Source organism: Pangasianodon hypophthalmus, chromosome 1 (assembly GCF_027358585.1).
Source record: "Pangasianodon hypophthalmus isolate fPanHyp1 chromosome 1, fPanHyp1.pri, whole genome shotgun sequence".
In the NCBI taxonomy this organism is placed as follows: domain Eukaryota; kingdom Metazoa; phylum Chordata; class Actinopteri; order Siluriformes; family Pangasiidae; genus Pangasianodon; species Pangasianodon hypophthalmus.
Genome location: NC_069710.1, coordinates 32,864,143 through 32,877,314, shown reverse-complemented (window position 1 = coordinate 32,877,314; position 13,172 = coordinate 32,864,143). Strand labels below are relative to the sequence as shown.

At 40.3% G+C, this 13,172-nt stretch overlaps 1 protein-coding gene across 1 annotated transcript in view; it reads right to left on the bottom strand.

Annotated features, from left to right (window-relative positions):
• Positions 1 to 13,172, bottom strand: part of olfm3a (olfactomedin 3a) — a 50,874-nt gene that overhangs the window by 22,060 nt on the left and 15,642 nt on the right. The window contains exon 2 of the mRNA XM_026947944.3: positions 3,410 to 3,553. Coding sequence (XP_026803745.1) covers positions 3,410 to 3,553 — 144 coding nt within the window. The remainder of the gene's footprint in view (positions 1 to 3,409; positions 3,554 to 13,172) is intronic.

The following is a 13,172-nucleotide window of genomic DNA, read 5'->3' as shown; positions in this document are numbered from 1 at the left end:
TCCAAAAGAGAATTCTTCCAATAATGCAGCTCAGCCTTTGCAGTGCTTCCTTTCAAATTCAAACCTGTCCACATTTACTCCTAATTAATAAGGATCAACTGAGTGTTTTTGATAATTGATGAAATAAAGAGTTTGTTGGGGTCTGTCTTGTTTTGTGAAGCACACATTAACTGGATGAATCAAATACCAAAATGTCAGTAGTATAATTCACTTTCATTAACATGCTGGTAACATTTTAACATGGCTGGCAGCCATTACACCTGCACACTCTGAGCAAAGCTGTTGTTGTGTTCTTGTATAGCTTCTCCGGTATCTGTGTTGTAGTATTCGTACGGTAATGTGTGTTTTATTCAGCTCTGTTCAGTTTCATACTGAGTTGTCATTTGCGCTATTGTGTTCTGTGTCAACGATTTTTGCAATACACCTGATCCTCTTCTGATGAGTGTGTGCTGGCTGGCTGACAGCTGCTGGCTTCCAATTTCGTGTAGTCGGAGTCTGACACTCACCAGGCTATAGCTGTGAAAGTGATTTGGCTGACCTGTCATAGCATTGCTTTTGGCATTGCTGATGTTCTGCTCTTCTCACGTACACATGCTTGTGTTTGACAGCTGTAGAATGTGCAGGTGATTTGAAATTGTCGACAGTGATGTTGTGATATTCCAGAAGACTCATATAAGAAATATTCTGATCCACTGTTGCCTTTTACAGTAGGAATTTTAAGATCTTTATTGTTTATTCTGTTATCCCATTACTTTGTGGATAGTGTGGGCTAATGATGGAGATATGAGACATGAACTAGCAAAAATCTCAAAGTCCTTTGTATTTGTATTGAGGTCCATTGCTGGATATGGCTGTTTTGGGTGTGCCCTGCCTGGTGAAACCTGCTCTACGCTTGCGTACACCAACAGTAGATGTGGTGTCGTAAAGTTTGTCAAGTACAAAATCTAGCACGGCAGTCAAAACTGATGTGACGATATAGCCATTAATGTTCCAGGTGAATAGATCTGTGGTAACCACCTGCCATGGCCAGTTTGGGATTTGAGCATTGGCTCTTTGTTATCTGATGGTCTGTATTCTAGGAAAATGGAGCACATGCCTGCTAATAGCTGGCCAAAAACAAATGACAACAGCACCACCAATGGTAAAAATCATAAGTAAAAATACATATAATAGTATGAAGAAGCAAGGCTGGGAGGAATTTCTTTCTACCCCAGACTGTAGATTCGTGCAGCCTATCAGTGACAGTTTTGTCGAGAGATTACAGAGAGTGAAATGCCTGCTGGATTTTGGGTGCATTTGGGCTAATTTATTTAAGCCCACTTCTCTGACACATTGAGAAGATGAATGAGTGGATTACTTTCTCGATCACCAGTTTTTCCAAAATGCATTTGGAGAAACTAGTTTTTGTAGAAACTAGAAGTAAATAGACAAAGCAAATCTCATCCATTTAAAGTACAAACAACAAAAAGAGACTAAAAAGAGACTGATAGGACTTTTCTGTTATCCGTGCTTGCTATTTGGAAGAGATACAAATGGTGTTTTCTATCTGTCTTTCAATTAGTGTGTTTCTGTGTGTATGTATAATAGTTTTGATGATACCCCCAGCCATAAGGCTCTACCATAATGCTTTCATAAGAGTGATGGCAAGTTTCGGTAGTAGTTAGATAGGTAGTAGTTTTTCTGGTTGTCCAATTCAATATCATGACCAGCTATCAGCGCATATATCCAGTATGAATACGTGACAGAATTTCTGCTATTATTGAGGTGGGAATTATGATCGGTTCACCCTGAAGATGATACCATGCATTTCTGACAGTTCATCACCGATTGCAGAACTCTCTGAAACTTTAGTGTCATTTTTATCTTTCCTAAGGCCTTTAATGCATTTTTCAAGTAAATTGCATGGCTTTTGTGATCTCCTTCTGGATCGCAGCAAGTTTAGCATGACTGCACTTTGATATCCATGCTTTCGCTGAAGCTGTCCCCTTGGTCTGACAGTGATTTTCTGGATGGTGTGTCTGCAACAAGTATTGCCTTACTGGGTTTGTGGATGATTGTGAGATCATATCATCCTCTGTAGTCAGGGAGGTGAAGATGAGCAGTTTGCACATGATGGCCTCAAGCAGCTTGTGGTCGCATGTGCAGGCTGTATGCATATTGACACATGGGCACATATTTTTTTAGGGTGTAACTGATCTTGCTGTCTGTGAGGGATAAGGTAGTGGTGAACACTGGTTACGGCTTTGGGCTTCTGATAAGAAGGCTTTGAGTTCAAATCCCAGTATTGCCAAGCTGCCACTGTTTGGTTCTTGAGCAAAGCCTTAACCCTCATCTGCTCAGTTGTATACTGTCTCAATTGTAAGTCACTGTGGATAAAACTATAAGCCAAATGAGCAAATTTAAATTTAAATGCATAGCCACTGGGTTTGCTTTCTTGCAGAGAAGGCCATATTTCAATGCATCAGCTTGTGGGCAGAGCTCTTTGCTGGAGATATAGTAGGTTCGTATCAGCCCTGGAACATTTGTGATGAAATCTTTAACCTTCTTGAATCATGCTCTTTATGCCAGATGATTCCTGCTTTCTCACAGTGATGATTTTGATTTTCCTGTCACTTTGTCAATACTCATGTAATCTATGTTTACATCCTCTGTATTGTTTTGGTTGGAATGACAGACTCTCACAAAGAAATTAGACTTTTCACATTTTGAAAATATTGTGCCTTTCACTGAACAACGCTCAAGCTGAAGCTCACTGTGAAGCACACTTTTTCCCCCACAAACCTTTGCTGAATTTATTCCAAAAACAATATAGTCCCTCACAGTTTCTTTCCAGTTAGTGTAGTTATAGTATTTCATAAGCAAGTGCAATTTAGTCACAAGAGATCCTAGCACCTTGCAAGCCAGATGTTTCAAATTGATAATAACACATTTGCATTAACTTTGCTTCCTCATCACTGAGTTGCTTTGTGTTGTACATGTTTTTTCTTCTTTTCACCAATCCAGCGTAGCAGGGATCTGCATTTTTTCATTTCCACTTTTTTGAACCCACAAATATTAACTCAGCATGATAGGCAAATTTTAGCGTCCAATTTATTCATGATATCAGAACTCCAGCAGTATCCATTGCTTTGGGTAAGTTTAAATCTTCTAACAGAATGTCTGTGAATATTAATATATCTAATTCACTTTTATTACCATGACAGTAATGGCTGATCACCATTACATCTTACTCTATCCACCAATGCCTTGTGTTGCTGGTTACTACATGGTCAAGTGATTGGCTCTTAGTGACTTTCAGATGATATACACAACAGAATTTAAATCAGAGTTCAGTGTTGTTCACAAATGAAGGTCAGATTTTTGAACCTCAATCTGTGTGTATGTGTGTGTAAAGTGTGTGGTGTGGTACCTTCTCCAGTAGTTGGCGTAACTGTCTACTTTTGGCGTCTCTGGAACAGAGATTCTGCTCCGGGGCCACTACAGTGCAGATACAGCGACCATCTGCATCCTGCGCTGAACTGTACACCTGCCAGCCCTCCTTCGGCCCAATCGTCTGCACAAACAATGTATATACAGTATGTTACGCTTACACACTAGAGCCAGTGTGTATCTATTTGTGCATTTTCATTTCTGATGATGATGATGCTTTTGAACTTTACACCACAGCATTATGCTAGCTTTTGTACCTTGACAATTTTCAGCTATATCCCAGCATTTGAACTTTATATACTCCAGCTTGATGGTAGCTCAGTTAAACTGTATATGTGCTACATGCTCACCTGTAGATGAGACATTTGAGCATTGTTTCAAGCATTGCATTGAGTAATTGTTAGATATCAGATAGATGCACATTGTAGATGTTGCATTTTTGTAAATATTGCATGCCTCTTCCTCCTGGCACAAACAGCCAGATGTTTCAACTTGTTTTCTGAGAGAAAAAAAGTAAAAACATAAAATACCACTATATCTGAGTATGTCCAATATGCTACAGTGCTGCCTCATAAGGAACCATACTGAGGAAGTGAAAACCCATTAAAAATATTATTAGAATTACATACAAAGTTCAAGTCAGTGTAGTGCGAGATTAAACACAAACTTTTGGAGAAAGAAATGTTTTGGATTTTTAGATATACAGAAAATCAATACCTAGGTTGAAATGGAGAAATTGATTTCTCTCCTTTTCTCTAAAAAGTATGCTGGTGTCCATAAACAGTTTTGCTCCTGTTTATGTTGCTACTTCAAATTTTATACATTACAAGTCTGAATGATTTATCATTGGTGCTAATCACATAACATGGTTTGGCAACATTTTTTTTTACTTTCTGATGACATCCAGGTCATTTTTGAGCAATATATCATGTGACCAGTCATATGGCAGATTCTGTATTTCCTTAACTGGCTGGGGATTCTGGGAATTGGCATTCATTGCAGAAAAAGTCAGTGATGGTGAGGATTTCTGGGAGGTAATGTTTGTGATACAACAGACTCTCTGAGCTCACTCTGGGAACTGATCTTGAGCCTACATCTAGGACATGGGACAGGATGGTCAAAGTGCTCTGCATGAATCTCTTGCGACAACCTGGAGTCAAAGATGTCATGAGTAGGAATACAGCTTCTCTCCTCTGGGCTAATTATGTAAGCAGACTGACCCTTGAGGTCAAGGGGAGGTTGGGGTAACGTAGCTACTTCCATGGGAGCTGAGATGGAATGACAGGGTTTGGTGGCTCTGTTGGGGCAGGTTAAGCTTGTTAGGACCTCATTGTTTCACTGAGCTACCTTGAAGGCACTTGGAATCTCTCCGTTTGTTGAGTGACTTGATCAAGACATTCACGTGTGCTCTAACACACTTTCTGTGCAAAAGCAGCCATCAACAGCCAGGGTATTAGTAGTAGTTATGGTCCTGGGCAACAAAGGCCGATAAGCAAAAGTTGGTAACCAAACACACACACTGGAAAGGTTTCAGTTGCACGGTACTGTGTCGCAGGGAGCTCTGGGCATCCTTTGGCCATGGCAGGTACTGGGCCCAATCTTTCTGATTATCTGCACATAAAGTCCTGAAAAACTGTTGGTTTGATTTACTTGGTAATTAGCTTGAGGGCAGTAACCTGAGGTAAGACTCACTGAAACTCCCAAATTCTCCATGATTAAGTTCCATACTTCAGATGTGAACTGGGCTGCACGATCAGATATTAAATCCTCTGGGATTCCATAATTTCCAAAACACATGTTGGAACAAAATTTCTTCCTTTTCAAATGTTGTGGGCAAGGCTGGCAAAGGCATTAGGCATGGAACTTTGAAAATCGGTCAGTGATGATAAGGATGGTGGTGTACTATTGAGAAGGGGGAAGATTTGTGGGGAAATATACAGGAGACTTGACCATGTTGGGGAGAGGAAGCTTGATTTAATGAACTTGTGAATGTTGGTAAGCATGAAGATCCACCAATACTTGTACCAGAGCAGTTATTACATTTTGTGAACCACTGATTGACCTTGGGCCTGGGGAGGAGTGTGCCTAGGTAATCTTCTTGAAATATTCCAGATTGCAGATTCTCGTGGTCTGTACAAACAACAAATGATTGTTCTGCCAGTGCCTCCACTTCTCCAGGGACATTTTTACTGGCAGAAGCTACTGCTTCCCATTCGGTCAGGGAAAGCTTATGAGAAAAGAAGGCCACAGTGTGGAGCTTTGGGGGTACCCTGGTCTCTGAGAGAGCATGAATCCCACTCCAGTCTATGAGACATCCACATCTATGATGAATGGGTGATCAAGGCCAGGCTGCTTCAGGTTGGGCGACGTGGTGAATGCCTTTTTTTAGCAGGAGGAAAGCCTGGGTGGGCCTTTACTCACCCACTTAACCCTTGAATGAACTGCCTGTAAAAGTTTGCAAAGCCAAAAACATTCTAGAAGTCCTTAGGGGTCTTAGGAACTGGCCATTCGGTGATTTTTGAGTTGCCCATAAACACCCCTTTTCTGCTAGTAACATAACCAAAGAAGTTGAAAAGGACAGCACCGAATTGCATCCAAGTTGCTATGCATGGACTTGGACGGTTATATCCACTAAGTTTCACCTATGCTGCAGGAAGGAAGTAGCAAGAAAAATACAGTATCTCATAGTCAGAGAGGAACTCCTGCATTGTATTTGATGTTCAATGGCATAATTTATTTGAATGTGCAGAAAAAACACTAGCTCTGAGAAGTCAAGTAATGTGACATTTGACTCCATCATGGCAGAGTGCAATAGAGATTGTCAATAAACCTTCGCAATCGTCTAGTGTCAGACAGTTAATCATTCCCTTGAATGAAAGTTTTCATGTATCAGTATGCTACTGTGACAGTCAAAACTTCCCAGCTTTTCCAGTGAGGGACTGAAACATGGATATCAAAAGCGGACAAACAAGAGCTTCATTGTGATGGACACTACAGCTAGTATTTCCCTTACAGTGTGGGTTGACCATACAGGAACAAGGTACTCTGTCTCCAGTGGATCAGTATGATTGTATATTTAACCACAAGTGCACAGGTCTATGTGTGGTAAATGATCTTGGCAGTTTTGTGGTTGTGTCATGAAGAATCTACTGAGAATCTAAATCAGCAGACAAACTTCTGAATCATCCGAAATCAGGCAGTGGCCATTCTAATAGATATTCATCACAACAAAGAATAATCAAGATAAAAATGAAAAAAAAACATGGCAGAAGCAAAGGTGAAATCAGAGAGAGGAAACTGAGAAACAACCCTCTGAAATGCACATGAAATGGAAAAACCTCACAAAGATTATAAGCAAAACAGCTGGTATATATGCACTAATGAATTAAATAAGAATTTATCAGGTAACATGTGTGGTCAATAATCAGTTGAGTGAGAGTTCTATAATGTCCAGATTGGATTGGGTGTGGAGTTGTGGTGGCTCTTGGCTGACACTGGATTTTGATGGATTTGGATGTGGCGGGTGCCAGTTCTGGACAATAGTGAGTGATGTAGTAGAAGGAGGAGATTTCTGTCATCAATCTTACACAGGTTTGGATGCAAATGCAGGACTTTTTTTTTTTTTTTTAAATCAGTCAAATCCGTGGATCAGGTGATCAGAAACAGAGTAATGCTGCATTGGACTTAACTCAGAAGTGGGATGTCTGAACTAGGAAACAGGTCATTTTCAAGCTTGGCAGGTTTGAACTTATGATGTATTTACTTTCTCAAAGCAGTGAACTGTTTGGCCAGTGTTATGGATTTAACCAACTAATGCGTCTGTGTTGATTGTTCTAAAGTAAATACTACTATGAACACAATTAAAGTAGTGAAGTGATATTTTATTTACTTTTGACTATTTACAGGGACAACTTTCCAAGTAGAAATTCTGAGTTGAGTGGTGTTCTCTTTGGTTTGTACTAGTCAGAAGTCAAAAAAGTTTGAATTATGAGCTTTAGTTGAGTGCAGCATTATATATGCAAAGCAATAATCAAAGTAACCAAAGAAACCAGAAAAGCAAGTAGATAAACATCAGACTTGGAATCATCTCTACAGCAGTGCTAGAGGTGAGACTTTGCAGCTTCCTACTGAAAGATAAGCAGGAATTTCTCTGCCTCTATTTGATGCCTTTCTGATTGCTCGATCCTGCTCCTACAGCCTGTGACACAGAAATTGAAGTAAGTCATCTTTAAGGAAACACCAATTCTTTGGCACTTCCTTTGGTACTTTAATTTCTAAAAGTGTGATTTTAGACAAAAAAGAACTCATCAACTGTCACAATCCATCAACTGTGCAAGGAGTAAGTTTACCACAAAAGCTATAGCTAATAATAAGAGCTCAATCATGAAAATAAGTCAACAGCAGCTTTAAACATGGATCATGTATTTTTGTTTAATATAAGTACAAAATACACAAGAGTATAAATTTATAAATGAGAAACATATAAAGATTTTGTGTGTTGCACATTGCATTGGTTTCACTGACTGCCATATGTTCATCATTTCATTACTGCTCCTGCAACGTTAGCATCCCATTGGGAATACCATAAAGTTCATCCTGATTTCCATTTCTCTGAATGGTTTCTTTTTGTCCCCATTCTTATGGATAACCACTGAAAGCTGTAATATTGCAGATGTGGCCATACCTGTGCAGTGGGCTATTGCACGTACAGCAAGTAGTGTTGCTTATGGCCTCAGGGTGAAAGGTGTATTTATTTTGGTGGCTGATGAAATGTTTGGGATGAAATATCTGAAACGCATGGTACAGTGTGTTGTCTGTCTGTCTGTGTCTCTCTCTCTCTCTCCCTCTCTGTCTCAGTTTACTTCAGTGTTGCTTTATCGGTTCAGTCATACTGACTATTGTTTACACCTTTTTTTATTTTAGATTTTAGTTTTTAGATTTTAACCACACACAAATACGTGTAGTAAAACACATTGATCATTCTAAGTACTGTGCTGCTTTTTTTAGGTTTTTTCTAGTTTTTTTTTTTTCAAATTCTGTAGTAATGTTTCCAATTTTCGGATTTTCTCTATTTGATACTGATTTTTAAAAGTAGAGTTCCTGTCTTATGACGTTTAGGTTTTCTTCTGAATTGTTTGAGCTGGATCCTGTCTTAACACCAACCATGGAAATTGAAGTGACATCTTTTCTGCTCACTCAGCCTTGATCTAAACTCCATCTAGCTGCCCTTTTACCATTTTACATACACCATTTTACTGCAGTTAGCATATTCTGGGCTACAACATAGTCTCAGTCTTTAGCAGCTGCACTGGATGACTATATGACGTGCTGTAGAAAGTATGTGTGATATGTGGAAGTTAAATGAAAGAAAAAAATATTCTTATTAATGATAAACATTCCACTTCTGTACCTTTGCAATATGATCCTATGCTAGTCAGTGTACCTTTTTCAACTCGCTGGAGTCAAGCACACAAGGCTTCCTTGAGTGTCAAAGAATTAAAGAAGAATAGAGCAAACTTTCCTGCCATCTACAAAAGCAACAGACACACTGAAAGTGAGCAGGTGCTGTGTGGAAGATCAATGCCTGAGAAATTCTCAAACTAACCCTACATTCAGACTAAGCAAGGAACAAAGCACAAAGATGAGCATTCATTTGCTATGTGGGAGCCGTGATTTAAGTGACAAAGTGACTGAAAGTTTAGATTTTCTGAATTCTTTACATATTAGGTATGAAGTGGTAAAGCAACAAATCCAACAAAACTGGCTGGAATGATTTCTCGGACCAATCCTATGGCACATGAGGTCCAAGGTTTCTTCGTTTCCTGATTCCCATTTACTGTTCGATGTGCATCATCTTATCCTGTCATAAACAACCTCACAAAAAGGTTGTATAGAGAAATTATGATGAAAAATCAATCAAGTTCATTGGTGATAGAGTACATTTAGGTTTCTTTCTTAATCTGGCGAAAAGATAGTATGAACCCGATCCAGTAACATGTAAACCAAACAACTGATTTTCACACTGACTATTTAATTGCGTTTAACTAGTTAGCTTTAGAAAATGTATATACCATTTCTCACCTGAACTAAAAAAAATTACACCCACAAGCAACAACAGTAGCACAAATATGCTGCAATAAATATGTACAAAATACAAGTGATAGATAGATACGTAGATAGATAGATAGATAGATAGATTCTTACATTTTCTTGCACTAGATCTGTTGAGTTGTTTATGTTGCCAGGGAGATGCCAATGTCAATCATTATTCAACCTGACACTCCCACAGTATTCTAAACAGACGAAAAAAGTATTTTTGTAGAATTTAAGTAGAATGATTATAGAGTTAAAGATTTGTTTTGCCCTTTACTTTCCTTATATGGTCTGTATTTCCTGTTCTCATTGTCCTGTCGCCATGGTTGTTAATTATTCGCACCTGTAGCTTGTTATCTCTGACTAGTCAGTCTTTTTAAAGTCTGCTTTACAAAGCTGTGGATTTTCTAGTCTGGTCCTTGTCCTAGTTCATAATGGAAGTCTTGTAGAGGTGTTAACCCCTGATCTGTCTGTATGATGGTGATTAATTATGAATTAGCCAGCTCTGTTCTGCTCTGCTTTTGCCCTTCTGTGGCTTGACCCCTGTCTGGGGAACTGACAACAATTCTTAGGTTCACCCTAACATGTTTCGAGTATGTACATACTGTCTGTAATGCCTGTTCTCTCTCCCGCCCTCTCTCTCTCTCTCCTTTTCTGTCTCTCTCTCTCTTTCTCTCCCTCCCTGTCTTTGTCTCACTCTATCTCTCTAGCTCTCTTTCTCTCACTCACTTTCTCTCTCCCTCTCTTTCTCTCTCTGGTGCATACTGGGAGGTTGTGGGTGAGAGTGGTGTGTGGAGCATGGTGTGAGAGCAAATTAGCATTTTCTATTTCTGAAAACTTTTGTTAGTGCTCTAAATCTTTACATGAAGCATAAGGTGAACAACTAAATTGAAAAGCAAGCAAACGGCGATACTAGTTTTATTTATCTCCGTGTTGAGGTGTTGGTCTTGTGGCAGAGTGCAGGGTGGTGGTGCCCGGGAGCCCGTCCCCTCTCACTCTGTCACGGGATGTGGTGTGAGGTGAGCTCTGAGGCATTGGTGGAACAGGTTCTACTGGCAGGAGGAGAGTGTGTTGGATGTGAAAACATTGTGTCCGCATCATGGATGAATGTGTGGTGGTGTTTGTAAAGGAGAGGGAACTCGTGCATCAGCTGATTGAAGACAGAATAAAGCTCTCCGCTGGGTGTAACAACAACAACAAAAGTTACAGTGACAAACATTTCTCCATATATCCCTAATGGAGATATCGAGCGGGAACTGTCTCGCTTCAGTAAAATAGTGCTGTGTGAGAGGTCACGGTAAACTGTAAAAACCCTGCACTGAGGCACTTCAGGTGCACAATGCTCACATTTCTGAATGAGCCCACATTAGATATCTCATTCAGAGAGAGAGAGAGATAGAGACATGGAATATATGTCATATCTCATGGCATGAAGGAAAATCAGACATGCTGTACGCCAGTACTGGGAGCATTAGATGCTTCGAGTGTGGGGACATTGGGCACAAAAAGTTCATCTGCCCGCATAGAGCACAGGACAGCAAGGAAGCTGGGGCTAGCAGGGTCAGGGCAGAGAGTCAGGCTGGGGCAAGGCACAGCACAGAGTAGTCAGATACTGCCGGAGGGCGGGACACTAACCAACACAATGCTGAACAGTAGTGAAAATGTGCTGAACAGTAGTGAAAAGACAGGTGAGGAACAGGTGGATGGCAAAAAAGGAAAGTGAGGAATTAAAAGATGGGTCAGATGTGCAGACATCTGCAGAGAAAGGTGGAGAGGGCTCAGGAGCCCTTAGCACAGGTAAACACACGGAGCAGCTGGGGGTGGGCAGGTCAGACAGCGCGGGGTGGGGGGCGGTGGGTTCAGACAGCGTGGGAGAATCAGCAAAGTTTCAAACAGAGCAGGATGAGGATATGCAGGAGAAGGAATCGCAGTAAGATCATTTTTCTGACATATCAGACATCAGTTTATCACAGTTTGGGGGAGATCAGCAGCTTTACACACTCAAGGAAATAACTGACTTTTGGCAAATCGGTCAAGGTTATTTTTTCCTTTGACAAATTCCTAGCATCCGTAGTAAAGATACAACAAACATCAAATTATGATTAACTAGAACAAAAAGAGAGATATTGTTAGAACCATAGAGAGATATTGATAGAACCATCTATCAAAGAACTGAAGAACTGAAGTCCTCTGCTAAAAGAAAGCACAAATGAAGACGTCACACTGGGCGTTTTCCTCTTTCTGCACTGCTGTCTTTACCTATTCATCCTTTCTCCTTGTGGGCAATGTGGTGGAAAATTTTTCATAGCCATGGGTCTAAAGTCAGTGGTAGGGTGGCAATACTTTTCAACAGGATGCTAGGTGAAATCAACACACGAGGAACAGAGCTAGAACAGAGTAGGGTTTTAATGGTGCAGGCAGAAATAAAGAGGATAGAGTTTATTTTTATAAATGTTTATGCCCCCAATAATGGCAGTGAGATGGTATAGCTCTTTTACAAAATAGAGAATGCACTACAACAGAGTAGCAGCACATCCTTAATGGTAATGGGAGGGGATTGGAACTGCACTCCAGAATTCACTTTAGACAGAAATGGTGACGAACCACAGCCACAGTCTGCTAAACACATTGAGGGGCTCATCAGTCAGTCTGGCTTGGTGGAGAGAGAAAAATCAGGGCCTAAAACTATACATGTGGGTTAAAGTCACTGATACAAGGATCACTGCAGCGAGACTGGACAGGTTTTACGTCACTAAAACAAACAGAAGTAGAGTTTATAAAGCAGCCATGTTCCCCATTGGCTTTTCAGATCATCACCGAGTCACAATAGATCTAATGATGTCTGACACCAAAAAGCAGTGATTATACTGGCAGTTTAATACAAAACTGCTTCAGGATGAGGGGTTTTGTGAAAAATTCAGGGGGTTTTCATTCAGTGGAGAAAAAAGAAAAAGGTTTTTAACGGTTTTTAAAAGGGTTTTTAACAGTTTGGTTCTTGATGGGAGGTGGGGTAAACACAAATAAAAGAATTTTGTCAGAAATATACAACACACATATCAGAGACAATAAAAGGTACAATCCAAGAACTTGAGACAGAAACAACCTTAGTATAAGTTAAATGATTAGCAGGAATGACGCTGGCATGCGCAGTCTACTGGAAGAAAGGAGAAAGGCTTTAAGTTCCTTCCTTCATGAACAAGCCAAAGCAGCCCTAATAAGATCTCGCATCTCCAGCATTAAGGACATGGATACCCCTTTAAGCTCACTGAGGACATGGATGCCTTTTTCTTCAACTTCCCTAGAAAAGTAAAACACCAGAACCAGATGCTGTATCTCAGACGATCGGATGGTGCCGTAACAGCAAAGGCAGCTGAAGGCAGGAAGTGGCCACTGCTGTTCAGCAGCTTGCAGTGGGATGTGCACCTGGAATCGACGGACTACCAAACAAACTCTACAAACACTTTTGGAGACTTGTTCAAGGCTTTTAAGAGCTCCCTTAATAACAGTATCTCCCTCTGTATCTTGGTCTCATTCTTTGTCTCTCCCACTGTATCTCTCTGTCCTTTTCTTTCCTTCTGTCTCCCTTCTCTGTCTCTCTCTTTCTGTCTGTGTCTCTTTTTTTCTGTCTGTTTCTCTCTCTCTCTCTCTCG